This window comes from Eurytemora carolleeae, unplaced genomic scaffold (genome assembly GCF_000591075.1).
Source record: "Eurytemora carolleeae unplaced genomic scaffold, Eaff_2.0 scaffold229, whole genome shotgun sequence".
Taxonomy (NCBI): domain Eukaryota; kingdom Metazoa; phylum Arthropoda; class Copepoda; order Calanoida; family Temoridae; genus Eurytemora; species Eurytemora carolleeae.
In genome coordinates, this window is record NW_019396144.1 from 312330 (window position 1) to 328893 (window position 16564).

At 33.6% G+C, this 16564-nt stretch overlaps 2 protein-coding genes across 3 annotated transcripts; both read left to right on the forward strand.

The window, feature by feature from the left end:
• LOC111696280 (tetratricopeptide repeat protein 25) lies at positions 1–12446 on the forward strand. 2 transcript variants are annotated; one of them, XM_023465840.1, is made up of 16 exons: positions 1–220; positions 4406–4506; positions 4718–4757; positions 5097–5132; positions 6030–6066; positions 6708–6761; positions 7609–7656; positions 8958–9002; positions 9388–9474; positions 9983–10072; positions 10326–10366; positions 10665–10718; positions 11016–11058; positions 11153–11161; positions 11251–11364; positions 12289–12446. In XM_023465840.1, exons 3-16 carry the CDS (start codon positions 4723–4725, stop codon positions 12349–12351), a joined length of 756 nt encoding a protein of 251 aa, XP_023321608.1. In that variant the 5' UTR covers positions 1–220; positions 4406–4506; positions 4718–4722; the 3' UTR covers positions 12352–12446. The 2 variants fall into 2 exon arrangements, with proteins under 2 accessions (XP_023321608.1, XP_023321609.1); XM_023465841.1 differs by lacking the exon at positions 11153–11161 and having other exon boundaries at positions 2–220.
• Positions 578–2895, forward strand: LOC111696279 (A disintegrin and metalloproteinase with thrombospondin motifs adt-1). Its single transcript, XM_023465839.1, has one exon. It carries the CDS (start codon positions 660–662, stop codon positions 2679–2681), a length of 2022 nt encoding a protein of 673 aa, XP_023321607.1. The 5' UTR covers positions 578–659; the 3' UTR covers positions 2682–2895.
• Positions 12447–16564: the final 4118 nt, after the last annotated feature.

Sequence of the window (16564 nt, forward strand, 5' to 3'; positions counted from 1 at the left end):
TGAAATGGTTTCATGTTACTTGATATATGCAATCAAATGCATTTTTTATGTATTATGCAATTCTGATTAATTTTTTAGTTTGGGGGATTTCCGAATTTGAATAGTTGCATTAAGCACTTTATTTATATTTTTACATTCCAAAAAGCGAAAAAGCGAAAAAGAAAAAAGAAAAAAAGAAGAAGAAACTCTCAAGAAAACATTGTAATGTTAATGTTACATTGTGAGTATTATGAAGGTTACTGATAAATTTTGAAATTGAAGAGTCGTACAAAATTTTTTTAAGAGTTTTAAATTAAAAACTGATTAAATAAAATTTGCGTATATTTAAAATTTTGACCTTAAAAAATGATCCAAGGTCGACCATTGCAACAACAAAGTTGTCTGTTTGTTCACGAATTTGTTCCTAAGGAAGAGGGGGGGAGAGGTGGTAGAAAGCTGCCCCTCAACCCATCGATTTCCTTCCCATTAGGGTAAAAAATATTTTTTATTAGAAAAAACGATAATTAATTATTATCAAATAACTTTCAAATTTCTTGAATATTTTTTTTAATATTGCATCTATATATACCCTTATTTAAGTATTGGGTTGAGTATGGTTAGTCGGCCTCAATGTCACCCGGAGTATTGAGGTATCCAACCTCACAAGAAAATGCGGGAACATGAGAAACCTCATAACCTTGATTTTATCTCTCCTCCTGCTACCCCTGTCCTGGCAGACGGAGAATCCAACCATCTCAGGGTATATCAGGAGCAGGGGGGCGGGTAGGATATCTCTCCACCTTGTAGACCCGGAAATAGAGATAAGATTGAGGACGGTAAATACACTTGTCTCACCACGCTACTCGGTCTGGGTTCGGAATGGGAGAAACACTACTGTGGATCGAACCCAATCCTTCCCAACCTGTATTTACACCGGAGGATATTCTTCAAACGATCTTGAAATTCAAGTTTCTGTCTCAACCTGCAATGGAGAAGTGGTTGGAACTGTAGAGTTGGACGGGGTACAGTTTACTCTTGTAACAAGTGATAGAGAAAAGAGACAAGCTCCAACCAACCCGTCTGATAAAGATTTGCAAATATTAATAATTCAGAAGTCAAATTCTGATCATAAATGCGGAATCAATTCTCGTAATAAGAAAAGATTGATGGTCGAAGATCGTCCTGTGATACGACTAAGCGAAGATGTTCTTAGGAAGAAAAGATCGACTAAAGATCGTTATATAGAGCTTGCCGTGTTTATCGACTCCAAGATGTATGATAATGTAGAGAATAATAAACAACCCGGAGAAACAACGCTTCAGAAAATCCAAGATATTGTATTCGCGTACTTAAACGCAGTACAGATCATCTACCAGTCCAGTAAACTGACAAACAAACTGAAACTAGTCCTACTCCGACTGGATATCATGCAAACTCCGGACCCTAGTCTGAACACAAACAGCGGAGAAATAGAAAAGTATCTGGAAGCATTCTGTGGTTGGCAACGGGGAAAGAATCCCGGAGATTCAGTCAATGGTGATATAAACAACGACGACCACTGGGACCATGCTCTTCTCCTCACTGGATACAACTTGTTTGATGGAACCCCGGACCGGGACAGTGTGATTGGTTTAGCCTGGGTATCCGGGATGTGTCACCCCGACTACTCCTGCACTATCAACGAGGGGAACAATTTTGAATCTGTTTATGTGATTGCACATGAGATGGGACACAACCTCGGAATGAACCACGACGGAGAGACCGGGGAGGGAAACTCCTGTGACCCGAACTTATCCTTAATGTCTCCCGTCCTTGGTCCGGGTAAGGTTAGCTGGTCTCTCTGCTCAGACAAGGAGCTCAACGGATTCTTAAACGACCTGAAAACGAAAGCGCAAGCGATGTGTCTCAACGATGTACCGACAGGATTATCTCGATATGATTTCAGTCTAGGAGGAAAACAACCTGGGGAAAAGTTCAAGGCAATAGATCAGTGTAGACAGGCTTTTGGTTCTGGCTTTTCGCCGTACGTAAAGATAGAAAGTCCATTTGAAGATCTGTGCCGAGAGCTTTGGTGCAGCAATGTTACTCACGCTCTTAGAGCACATCCTGCTCTGGAAGGAACGGATTGTAGCTCTAAACCTTACCCGTATGGTTCTATTTGCACGGAAGGATTATGTTCTCCGTTTTCTCCAATAGTAGCGATACCTGTAGGAGAGGCCGCTCCTCCGACTACTGCGTCCACCCTGAGTACAAACGTCTCTCCGAACTCGACCAACCCTTCTCCTTCAAATAATAAAAGATTTAAGAACGGTATAGATGATTGTCCGGCCTGGTATGATCCCTTGTTTACCAAAGTATTTACAAATCTCCGTCTAGCTTATGTCCAGGAGAACCCTTCAGTATTCCTGAGCCAATCCTCCCGGAATCTTAGAACCCATCAACTTGTCAACCCGGAGCATACTGTAAACCTTACAGAGGACCGGGGTAACCTGAGTTTAACCCTGGAGAAAAGACACGGAGCGTCCTGGAGAATCCAGGTTCAAGGTTGTCCCGTGGACTGTGGAGGGGGTTGGGCTGAGGTTGAGCATAGCTGTGAGTTTAGCGGAGAGAAGGTTGAACAGCATCTCTGTCAGGAAATGGAGAAACCTGTGATAAACCAACTGCCCTGTGGAACTAATCCTTGCAATATTGATAAAGTGTGAAATTAAGAAAATATTCTGAAAATATGATATATTTCATAAAAAAGGTGTACCTCATATTTTTATTTTTCCAAAGCAATAGCAATCAAATATTTTAACAATTTATTTTTGAAAAAAAAGAATATTTTAAATAAATTGTGTTCTGTCGACATTTAATCATGTGATGACAATTGTGATAAACAAAATTTATAAAATCAATAAAATAATAATATTTTTATTTAATGTTTTCATAATTATATATCTTGAAGCAAAATATTGGTATCAAGAAAAAAAGTGACAAAATAAAAGTAGTTTAGACAGCCTCGGCTAGTTCAACTATCTACTCTCTTGTTCACAGATTACAACATCAGACGTCTAATTCAATAATCATCCTACTTTTGAACTACTTCTCGCCAAACTCAAAAACTTCTGGTTATTTAGCATTAATAATTTACGACCTTAGAAACTTTTAGTCTTGAGAATTTGGTTTGGATAAAAAATGTAAGACTTAATACTAAAATATGTCGAATTTTAATCATATTTGGATTTAAGAAAGCTGAAAATAAAATAGTGGCAGTTTTTTTCATCTTCTTTACATTGAGAGGAACGAACAAAAAGCTTTTTTGTGGTTTTTAGTCCCCAGCCATATCTTTTTAGATTTCTATCATATATTTAGAACCAGTTTTTACAACATGGTTCTATTTAGAGTAGTAGTATTGTTTTTAGCTTGAAATTAAAGATAATTCGTATTCGTAATTCGTATGTATGTATTATACCAATATTGGAATAGAATTTTCATAGTAGTTTCAGGGGGGGGGGTCTATGGGCGTTCAGCCCTTCCTGGGTCAATGAAATCTATAGGGGGTTTAGTCCCTAATGGATCCTGAGCCATCCCCTAAGAAAGAAAGAAAAAATGTAAGTCCCCCCTAGAAAAATCCTGAACACGCTCCTTAGCATTTTAAACAAATGAAACATGTTTATTTTACTTCACAATAACATAAATCAGCGTACCTGGCTAAACCTGTTTTCCCCTTTAACCCGTTCTTTGGTAATATTATATTCAATACAGACTAATAAATGTTTTCCGGAATAAATGATAAAATGCGGCAAAATAAATTTCGCATTTTTGCAATTTGCAGTGCAAAAGTACATAGTTTTTTAAATCATTATTCTGAAAGAATTGGAACTTTTACAGGTTTACATAACTTTGATTCCAGTTGATTTTTTCATAAATCTTTCCATTTTTTATGTTAATGAAAATTTAAATGGGAAACTATTTCACAGAACGGGGGGGGATAAGGAATATTCCCCACAAAATTTGGGGGGGGGAGTATTCCTACCCCCCCCCCCCTCCAGAAAAAGGGAGGGTGGGGGGGTACTGGAAACTAACGTAAAATCCGTCAAATATTTGATTATTCTGTCAGTAGCAGTGAAACCTTACTCCTGGATAATGCAACCAAGAATAACCAAACAATTTAGGGAAATCATAAAACCAAACAATTTAGGGAAATCATAAAACCAAACAATTTAAGGAAATCATAAAACCAAACAATTTAGGGAAATCAGAAAAACAAACAGTTTTTTGAATTCATAAAACCAAACATAGTGAAAACAAAAATCCAAACAATTAAGGGAAATCATAAAAAAGCCATAATACCGAACCGTGTATATAGAAACAATGATAGAAAATGACAGAATTAGAAAGGGGGGGGATGAAATTATGAAATAATGAACCTAATATTCTCTAGGAGGAAAGTGAGCAGTCTCAAGTTTAAAGGAGGTTCTGAAGTTCAGTATGTTGATAAACAACGTGGTATATCTGTAGTCCTAGATGGATCTGATCTTAAAAGTAAGAAAACCAAAATTTTCTTTCTTTGTGTTTTTCAAAAATTTTGCAAATATCTAACTTTTATATGTAAAATTGTGATTTGTTTTATAAATTGGTTGGAGATTTTTGATTAGGTTTCTTCCTTTTTAATGATTTTTTGGTTAATAAAAACGACATTGTTTCTGCGTTTTTCGGTCATTTTTCCGGACATTAATACTTTTTATATTTTTAGAAGAGATGAAGGCCTCAGGTCTCAAGGTTGTTGAGGACAGGTGAGTGGTAAATATGTTAGCTAAAGAGAGTTTTCATCATTTTTCAAGAAAACTATTTTGGCAAATACTCAAATTCCTTATATTATTTTCGCATGAACTTTCAGAGTAAATTTTCAAAAAGCCGACGAGCTTTATACATAAAGGACCATTTTTCTTAGTTTTCGGCTTTAAAATTTGTTTCAATTGTTTTCTTTGATATTTAATTATATCAATAAAAAAAATTTATGCATGATAATAAAAACAATAATGACAATAAAATAAAAAAATCTTCAAAAGTGTTAAAAATGATTGTGATTTGTGTATGTTTATTTTTTAGTTTGTTCAGATCGTTTTTTTTAGATTACCAGGGGCCTCTGATGAGAACGTTTTACTCAGGTATAAAGCAAGGGGTTAAAGGGTTGCCGGGTTTCAAAAAACTTTTTAAGAACGTTTCTACTTTCTATCAGTGTCTTGTGACAGACACATCGGAAAAAAGGAATTTGATCCATATCAAGATCAATTCTAATTTAGCCAATATCCTCTTATTCTTTTCGTGAATGTTCCCTTTGAAGCGTTTTCACCGTTTAGAATGTGTAGTAAAAATATTAAAAAATCATTTGAATTTATTAATGATATTTTCCACACCTTGGTCTTTCAGTTTTGAGAAACTATTGCTGCAGTCTGATTAAATGTAAGTTTTGCTTATTTAAGAATTCGAAGTTTTAATTAAATTGACAAGTCATTTATATTTTCTGCAGTGTCTTGTTAATCCCTTGTTATCAAAGAGAATATATATTAGAGTGGAATTTACTAAAAAAAAAGTGTAAAAAGGCCATTTTGTTGTACTGCTTCCATACTGCAGGTGTACTTCACATATTTGTGCTATATAACCTTTTGGGCCCTGGAATATCATTTTATAGAAAATCTAAAATTATTTTAAAAGAAAACCAAATTATGAAATAGGCTGGTTTCATGATTGACCAATGATCATAGACATAGACTTCCACTTTACAAACGATGATTTTCCGTTATAACTATAGATCAAATGATGTTTTTTATTCACCTAATTCATTATAAAGTTTATTTAACAGTTTAAAAAATTCTAAATTGAAATGGATAGTCTAGGGAATATACTGTATTAATGTACTCTACTGCATATAATTTGTGAACATTTACATGATTTGTACACCTTGAACTCCCTTTCAGGCTGAAAGGGACTGAGAAAATTCATACCGAGGGATTGTCTAAATTCACTCTAATATATATTCTATTCTCTTTGCTTGTTATATTTAGGCAGGCCAAACATTTTCTTAAGATTGGGAGAAACGAGGTAGGTTTTACCGCAGTATTTTATATTTCATTTTAAACTTTTATTATATTACTAAACTGTGTTTTCACCCTTAGAGGTTCATGAACTTTCAGGATTGGTTGGAATTTGAGACATAAATATACAATTCTAGGTGCTTCGCCCCATTCTTTCAAGTAATAATCTCTTGGCGTTTTTCAGGATTTTTTCTTAAACATGAAACATTTCACAGATTTTCTGTTTTTGTCAATATATAAATTTTTTTTTGTTATAAATTATGAGATTCTCACTTGTTATCAGCCAACCCTGACTAGAGGCTCACAAAAATATAAGATATTTTTTGTTATAAATTATGAGATTCTCACTTGTTATCAGCCAACCCTGACTAGAGGCTCACAAAAAAATTCAGGCGTTTACTGGAGAAGCATACTTAAAACAAACATAAATAAATTTAATATTTTAAGCTTTTGTTTTAAACCAAACTAAAGAACAATCCCCTGGTTCTAATGAATAATCCAATCAAAATTTGAGGAAAATCGGTTTATGAGGTTCCTGAGTCAGATCGGAATAACAAACAAACAGGCAGACAAACAGAGATTACTACTTTATATTTAGATAAGATAATATTTAATCCTTGAAACCAAAATAACAGTATATTAAATTAGGCTGCTCTGATCCATCTTAACAGTGCTGTGTGTATGGATCCTGGGAATCTTGAGGTGAGAGAAATCTTAATCAAACAATAAAAGGAATTGAGTCTTTGCCACAAACTCTGATTTTCTAATCACTATATCTTTGGAACCAAATGTTGCAGACCTTAGATATTTCAAACTATGAATTCTGTTAGATCAAATAATCTGAGTTTGAAATATCAAAGGTTTACAACATCGATTTTTAAAGATATTGAGGTTTAAATATTTGATTTTGTTCAATAGACTCAATTCCTAATTGTCTTAATTTATAGCCAGAGCTGGAACTTTTTTGTTGGATTCTCATAATCCTGATCGCTTGATCTCAATATCCACTGTGTGCTCTCTTAATTTGAGGATCCATGCTTAATCTCTTCATTTCAATTATCCCTTCCGGGTAAAATTACATGCTGCGGATAACGAATAAATAATAAATTAATCTGCAGATTAACAAAAGATCGAGATTGAGCAGTGGTCTACGCTATCCACAATACAAGAGCTCCAGTTCTGATATCCGTTCCATTTACCGGATTCATTTGGAGAAATATTACTTTATCAAGACATTCAAGAATTCATCCCAAGACCTAGAGCCTCGTTAAAGAATATTTAAAATAATTCCCGTTAGAGAAGGAGTGTAAGGGGGTTTATTTCAATCCAATGTGAGAAATTGAAATAACCTGTGTTCTTTAAGACCCAAAAATAATTTAGTATAAGGAGCTGATCGCCGCTATCCTTCCTGCTAGCGGACAGAAATAAAAGTGTTACCAGTTAATTTATAGTCTAATTATGGTTCATTCTGAATTATCTTTCATTCACGCGAAAACTCTCCTTAGATTTGCACGGTTATAATTTCAATAGTTTTTTTCTACTATTGTAGGTTCTTGCTACCCGGAGTAAATGCAACTTGAAGCTTGGAAGATGGGAGGTATCTGAACATACACTTCTTGGTTTTTTTACTTTTCAACTTTAAATCTTGATCTATGGATTACTTTTTATTAGCATCCAAGTCCATAGTTTATTACCAAGTCCATGGCACAATTAAATGGCAAAAGTTATGATGCAGATGCAGACTCAGATACTTAATACATTCCTGTATTAATAAGGTTGAAGGGGTTGAAAGAAGTGAAGTAAAGGTTAAGAGGGAAATGGGAGTGAAAGAGTAAATGAGGGGAAAGGGAAAGGTATAAAGAGTAAATGAGGGGAAAGGGGAAGGTATAAAGAGTAAATGGGGGAGAAGGAGAGAATGGGGAAGAAAGAGTAAATAGGTGTGAAGGAGAGAATGGGGAAGAAAAAGTTAATGGGAGTGAAGGAGAGAATGGGAAAGAAAGAGTAAATAGGGGTAGTAGCGAATGGGGAAGAAAGAGTAAATGGGGGAGAAGGAGAGAATGGGGAAGAAAGAGTAAATGGGGGAGAAGGAGAGAATGGGGAAGAAAGAGTAAATGGGGATGAAAGAGAGAAAAGGGATGAAAGAGTAAATGGGGGTAGGAGAGAATGGGGAAGAAAGAGTAAATGGGGGAGAAGGAGAGAATGGGGAAGAAAGAGTAAATGGGGATGAAAGAGAGAAAAGGGATGAAAGAGTAAATGGGGGTAGGAGAGAATGGGGAAGAAAGAGATAAAGGTGAGAATGGGGATGAAAGGGTAAATAGGGTTGAAGGAGAGAATAGGGATTAAAGGGTAAATAGGGTTCAAGGAGAGAATGGGAAGAAAGGGTAAATAGGGTTCAAGGAGAGAATGGGGAAGAAAGAGTAAATAGGGTTGAAGGAGAGAATAGGGATGAAAGGGTAAATAGGGTTCAAGGAGAGAATGGGAAGAAAGGGTAAATAGGGTTCAAGGAGAGAATGGGAAGAAAGGGTAAATTTGGGTTCAAGGAGAGAATAGGGAAGAAAGAGTTAATGAGAGTGAAGGAGATAATGGGGATGAAGTAGTAAATGGGGATGAAAGGGGAGAATAGGGATGAAAGAGTAAATGGGGATGAAAGGGGAGAATAGGGATGAAAGAGTAAATGGGGATGAAAGGGGAGAATAGGGATGAAAGAGTGAATGGGGATGAAAGGGGAGAATAGGAATGAAAGAGTAAATGGGGATGAAAGGGGAGAATAGGGATGAAAGAGTAAATAGGGATGAAAGAGTGATGAAAGGGTGGATAAAGGGGTGGACTGGGTAAAGGATTGAAGAAGTAAAGGGGTATAAAGGGTAATGGTGAAACCTTTTAATTCTTTTTTTTCAGGAGGCTTTGCTTGACGCGGAGGAAGTTCTTCTTCAAAACCCACAGGTTTATTTCTACCAATTTCTACATCTTAAAAAAATTGCAAGTTTAGATTTTCATCTTTCAAACACTCAGATTTATATTTAAATCTATTTAAAACCCCCTGATTCAGTGTTTAATCTTCAATAATACAGAGCTTATTTATTTGTTAGACGCAGTAAAAGTTGTTAATAGGCTTTTAACAAACTATATTGTACAGTATACTTGAAATTTATGATAAATTTATGGAATAGATAGAAGTCGTCTTCAACATTAACCATCAAGTTATAGATATAGATATTATATCCAGTACCCAGCATCCATGTTACAGTACTTTAAAGCTATGTACAGGAAAGGGAACCCCATTTCTGTCATATACATAGCACTTACAACATTCTAACATTATGTACAGTACGTGAAAGCTATGTACGGAAAAGGCGAATCTCTGTTCAACATGTGTCATTTTGAACATGCTTTGCTTTGCTTTCACAAAGGACAGGTACGTACAGTGATAACCAGAAAACTGTGAAATAGGAAGACGACATTAAAGCAATACCGAAGTGCATTTGATGTCGTTACAAAGCAAATAAGTTTTTTAAATCATTTAATTAAGTGAAATGGGGCTGTTTACACTGCACAGTTGCCGTTCCTCATGTTCATTGGACTATTTAAAGTCATAAATTTGAATTTATAAGTTTGTTTGTATCCAATAAACGTCAAAACAGCTAAACAGATCGGCCCCAAACTTTGTGTGGGACCTCACGTGACCCCAGGGAAGGTTTATGAATGATCAAAATGTCAAAAAATTACTGTTTAAAAGTTTTTATTTTTATAAAATTTTGAAAAAGCACAAAAAATTATTATGAAATCAGCTAACTTTTTTATATTCTGTAAAAAGAGAAGATGCTCACAGATAAAGCCACAATTAAAACATGAAAAAGAAGATGGGCACGAAGCGCCCTAAAAGCCTGTTTTTTTATATTTTACTAGTTTTAATTTGTGTTCAGGCTCTGGCTCCGGATAATGAAGAGTTCCAACTGGGAGTTATAAAAGCCAGGAAAACTATCTCTAATAGTCTCCCAGCAAATATCTTCAAGGTTTAAACAATACTTTTTTGATCAATTTGAAAAACTGAGATTATTGATATACATCTGTATTGTTGATAAGTACAACTTTCTACATAATTAGACTATAATCATAATAAGTAAAAATTCACAAAAACCTTTTTCTAAATTTCTAATTCATTTATAGAATTAAGGTGCAAAGAATTAAGCTTTATTCTGGTTATCATTTAATAATTCTGCTTTATTCTGGTTATCATTTAATAATTAATTTTATCTTTATATTTAGTTTGATGGATTGCAGGGGTTTTTAACAAAAAATAAACTTAGGTAAATTCAATAATATTTCTTCTATCATACTCTTGGATTTTGCAACTTCAGATAATAAATATTATTATTTAGATTATTATTCTTCTTCTAGTCTTCTAGATTAATATTCTCAATATATCAATTATTATTCTATTTTTCTACTATTTTATTATTATTCTATCATTCTGCACTATTTTGCAATTTTTCTATTATTTTATTATTATTCTACTATTATTCTATTATTCTACTATTATTCTATTATTCTATTATTATTCTATTATCCTATTATTATTCTATTACTTAATAATCTTTTTAAAAGGTCTGTGAATAATCCCGAAGGTTGTTTACTCCCATCCCAGCAACAAAAATCAAGGTGATAATTGGTGACTCTGAACCAGTTTTATCAAATATCGATACGTATAACGGCTTACCCACTAAGGATAAACTTCAGAGACGACTGGACGGAATTCATTTAATCCTTTTTCTTGTATTGATGTCTCCATGAATATGTTCACTTTTCTCTTTTTTGCAAATAATGGTTATGGCCGAGAATCTGTATCAAGTTCAACATTTAGATCGTCATATTAACAGAGTTTCAGGTTGCTATTGAAGACTGATCCCTACACCAAATTCATTTTACTTTAATCATAAAGAAATCATTTTTATTAAGGCTGAAGTCAAAAACTACCAAAAACCCACTGAAGGAAGATAAGGTAATAAAACAGATTTTTTAAAATCGAAATATTTAAAACTATCTTTATTTCAATATTTAATAATAATTTGTTCCTATCTATGCTTACCGTTCAGAGATTGCAGGTAAAAGAACTTTTTTGAGAAGACGACATTTATTATCATCCTTCCATGTGACAAGTTTTCAACTTACTGAAACAAATGTTTTTACCTAGGAAGATTACGAGTTTTTAGAGTGTCTGCATATCACCATGATGGATGGAGAACATACCTCTAGTCCTTTAACATTTACTGAAAATAATAAAACCGCAAAGTTTGGGGTTTGTCAGGTGAACCTTTTTCAAATACCTTAGCGAAGTTTTTATAAAAAAAATGTACGATAGATTTTTATAACCTCAGAGTAATTAGAATAATCCATAAGTATGCATAAGTATGCATAAGTATGCATAAGATGGAGATTAATGCTTGACCCCCGCCTCCCAGGATTTTCAACAAAAGTTCTGATTTCTGAAAAGTTTCAGAGATATCAGTTATAAAAGTTACAAACCCCTTTTATTTGACAGTTTACAATTAAATGAAAGAATGAAGACGACACTTATTCAACTATTTTCTGGTTCAGATCAAATATACTACAGAGAGGTAGATACAGGGTGTCCCACGAAACATGACAGTTGTTGAATAGTTTTAAAAGACTTTTTGCATGTTCGTTAAAACATCATTTTCTTAAATATATTTTACTTTGAAATTCATTTTACAATAATACAATTGGCATACAATATTTTTCGTCATTCTCTTTAATATCAAACAAGTTAACTATTAACATTTTAAACTATTCACCAACTGTCATGTTTCGTGGGACACCCTATATACCTGGAGAAAAGAGTATTTAAAAGCAGTAGTTCAGTTCTAATGGTTAATTAAGAAAGGAACCCTCTTTACAATGATGGGGAAGAGTGCAACCAAAACTATTTATAATGATCACCACACAAATCTCTTTACAATGATGGGGAGGAGTGCAACCAAAACTATTTATAATGATCACCACACAAATTTCTTTACAATGATGGGGAGGAGTGCAACCAAAACTATTTATAATCAGCACCACACAAATCTCTTTACACAAATCTGATGCACGGCAAGTACGCTCATCAATTTTGAATCCGACAACACTACTATTTAAATATAGCGCCAACTTGAAATTGGAAGGAATTGGAATAGTTTTTTTAAGTTTTATTAGTTTAATTAATATTTAGGTTGCTGAGGATGGAATGATGTTTCTCAGCTCAAGACAACAGTTTTGGGGGAGCATCAAATAAACTGTTCTACTATCTGCATCTCACTTTTTGTTTTGTTTAGTTTGTATACAGGGTGTCCCAAAAAAAATGACAGTTGGTGAATACTTTAGAATTTCTTCCATAATTTGTTAGGTTGTTTGATACCAAAGAAAATAATAAAAATATTATCTGGTAGTCATGTTATAGTAAAATTGATTTCAAAATAAAATATCTTTAAGCAAAATAATTTTTTAACAAAATAAACTGAAAAAGCCTTTAATATCTAATTCAATATATGAAAGACGACATTTATAGCTATTTGTCAACTGTCATGTTTTGTGGGACGCCCTGTACGTTTCCTTTACTGATTTGGAGGCATCTAAACAAAAGATATAATCCCGCTGTATTTTCATGAAAGACGATATTCAGTTTCTTCGGTTAAATAAATTTTAATACTGAAGGAAATATAAATAGCAATTTTAGTGCAAAGAATAAAAGAAATAAAAAGTAGAATATGCTACATTTGTCATTCTATAATTTAAAATAACAATTGAAAGGACTTTCAGAGATATTATTAGTTTCAATTTTAGAGATATATTTCAGAAAAAAATGGTTACACTTTCAGAGATATATTTAAGATAGAAGTTTAAATTTTTAAAGATATATTTCAGAAAGTGTTTATACTTTTAAAGATATATTTCGATAGAAGTTACACTTTCAGAGATATATTTCATATAGAAGATATTATTTTAATGATATATATAGGGTGTCCCAATATTATGGGAATTAAATGACGACTTCTAAATTGTCTTTGTTCCATGCACGATTATTTAGTAAACACAATTTTGTAGCATCAGTTAAAAAATTTAACACCGAAAACTACCAGTCTTGGGATTTCCAAAATGTGTATTTTATATAGAATTAATACTTTCAGAGATGTATTTTATATAGACGTTATACTTTCAGAGATGTATTTTATATAGAAGTAATACTTTCAGAGATGTATTTTATATAGAAATATACTTTCAGAGATGTATTTTATATAGACGTTATACTTTCAGAGATGTATTTTATATAGAAGTTATACTTTTATAGATGTATTTTATATAGAAGTTATACTTTCAGAGATGTATTTTATATAGAAATATACTTTCAGAGATGTATTTTATATAGAAGTAATACTTTCAGAGATGTATTTTATATAGAAGTAATAATTTCAGAGATGTATTTTATATAGAAGTATTCTCTTTTTCTCTCTCTCTCTTGTCGGACACAAAATTGATCTCTCCTGAGCTGAAAACTTTAGAATGAAATATCCTTAATCCCGATCGGTTAATTAATCTGGAGATTAATAACAAGGTGAGAACAAGCATTATTTAATCTCGAGATTAAGAAAAAGAGGAGATAAAGCATTGATTTCGATATCCACCATTCTAAAGTTTTCAGCTTTGATAATTCACGATTTTTAAGTTCTTCTCCTTTATGAACTAAACATGGTTACCTAGAAATAAAGAGAAGAAGACGACCGTATTATTTTGATACTTGTTCGATAAATTTATGTCATTCATGGTTTTATTTATGCTATTTTTCATAAAGTCATTTATTAACAATTGAACAAGTTATTTGAAGCTAACAGAGAAAAGGGCACTTCATTCATCCCACTTCATCCATACCTCCTCAAACATCATGTCTCTCATCCATTCATCTCATTCATCCCACTTCATCCATACCCCCTCAAACGTCTAATTAGTCTCTCATCCATTCACCTCATTCATCAAACTTCATACATACCCCCTTAAAAATCTAATTACTCATTCATCCCACTTCATCCATACCCCCTCATACATCTAATTAGTCTCTCATCCATTCACCTCATTCATCAAACTTCATACATACCCCCTTAAAAATCTAATTAGTCCATTCATCCAACTTCATCCCACTTCATCCATACCACCTCAAGTATATATTCTCTCATCCATTCACCCAACTTCATCCTACTTCATCCATACCCCCTCAAGTATCTATTCTCTCATCCATTCACCTTATTCATCCCACTTCATCCATACCCCCTCAAGTATCTATTCTCTTATCCATTCATCCAACTTCATCCCACTTCATCAACACCCTCAATTATATATTCTCTCATTCATTCGCCTCATTCATCCCACTTCAGCTTAGTCCCTAAACTATCATTCATCTATTTTTTTTTTCAAATCCATTCACTTCAATCATCCCATTTCATCCATACCCCTCATTTTCTATATTCATCCCTCCCCCCTCATTTTGTTACCTTCAAACAATTCTTCTTACTATCGCAAAATGGGTTAGCATCGAAAGATCTTCTTGACATAAACTCTGATTTTATAATCCCTAAATCTTTGCAATCATACTATGAATTCTGTTAGATCAAATATTAAATAATTAAAAAAATTAAATTTTAAAGGTCTACACCTTTAGGTCGAAAAGATAAAGAGATTAGACAGTTAAAGTTTGTCGCAAAAACTCATTTCCTTTGTATAAAGTATTAATATTTTGGGGTTTTAACTAACAGATAAACGCAAATCGGACATGCCATTTTATAAGAGGAGGATCACTTAAAATAACGTCTACACTCCACAGTCCCTTTAATGTATCTCTGCAGATCAATTCAAAATGATCTAATATTTGATTTGTCCTTCCCTAAAACTAATTTTTACAAACCTTCATGAATTCTAAAGAAAAATTCGAAATGCATATATTAAAAATAAATATTCTGTTAACTACACCCCCCCCCCTCTCCCCATATCCTTGTTATATTGAATATTCCCTAAACTACCCAACATACCTTAAACCTATAATTTATGCAGGCTACAACAATATCTGGAAATACTTCCTTTTCTCCTTATATCTGGATGAATATGGAACTATTAGTTTAAAGTATATAATTAGTATTACACTACAGAAGTAGTTGAAAGTATTTACTCACGATTTCTTGTCAATAATTTTCTAATTTTCTAACCAAGTATTACATATGAACATAGTCATCATTTTAATTGCAGTTTCAAGTAACATTAGTCCGTGCTCCGTCTCTCCGTTCTACTCGTAAAGCTGATAAGGTTTAGCCCGTGCTCCGTGCTAATCCTATACCTGGTTTTATCCGTTCTCCGCTCTACTCTTATATAGGTTGTAAGGTTTAGTCCATACTTCGTACTACAGCTATATTTGGTAAGGTTTAGCCTTGCTTTGGAATACTCCTATAACTGGTAAGGGTTCATCCTCCATACTATTCCTAGAGCTGGTAAGTTTTAGTCTGTGCTCCGTATTACGCCTATAACTGGTAAGGTTTAGTCCTTGCTCCGTCTTACTCTTACAGATGGTAAGGTTTAGTCCTTGCTCCGTCTTACTCCTACAGCTGGTAAGGTTTAGTTCTTGCTCTGTCTTACTCCTACAGCTGGTAAGGTGTCCGTGCTCCAAACTCCATTAGATGGTAAGTTTTAGTCCGTGCGCCGTCTTACTGTTATATCTGGTAAGGTTTAGTTTGTGCTTTGGTCTGACTCTTAAATCTGGTAAGGTTTAGTCTTTGCCTCTGTCTTACTCTCATATCTGGTAAGCTTTATTCCGTGCTACGTCTTACTCTTATATCTGGTAAGGTTTAGCCCGTGCTCCGTCTTACTCCTATAGCTGGTAAGATTTGAAGATATATGGTGAAGAAGTATATCTCCAGCTGCTCCATATAACGCCCCCTCCAATTAAGTTGAGTTTCAATGCAAAACGAGCGTGACGTGACACGACCCAGAAAAATTGTTCTTTCCCAAGTGTTTGGAGGACTAAAGAAGGGGGAGATTCCAGATATCCTACCTATGTTTAAAGATTCCTTGAATAAATCTAACTGTGTATGATAGATCTCCTCTCTAGACGGTATTGAAGGACTATTAATAAATCTCAGGAAGAAAACAGAGACAAACTCTAAACCAAACCTTGAAATTTAAACCTTGAACAACCTGATAAACTAAACCTTGAAATCTAAACCTAAACCAAACCTTGAATATAAACCTGATAAACCAAACCTTGGAATATAAACCTGATAAACCAAACCTTGAAATATAAACTTGATAAACCAAACCTCCAATAAAAACCTAAACCAAACCGTGAATATAAACCTATAAACCAAATCTTGAATATAAACCTAAACTAAACCTTGAAATAGAAACCTAAATCTAAACATGATAAACCAAACCTTGGAAAATAAACCTGATAAACCATACCTGGAAATATA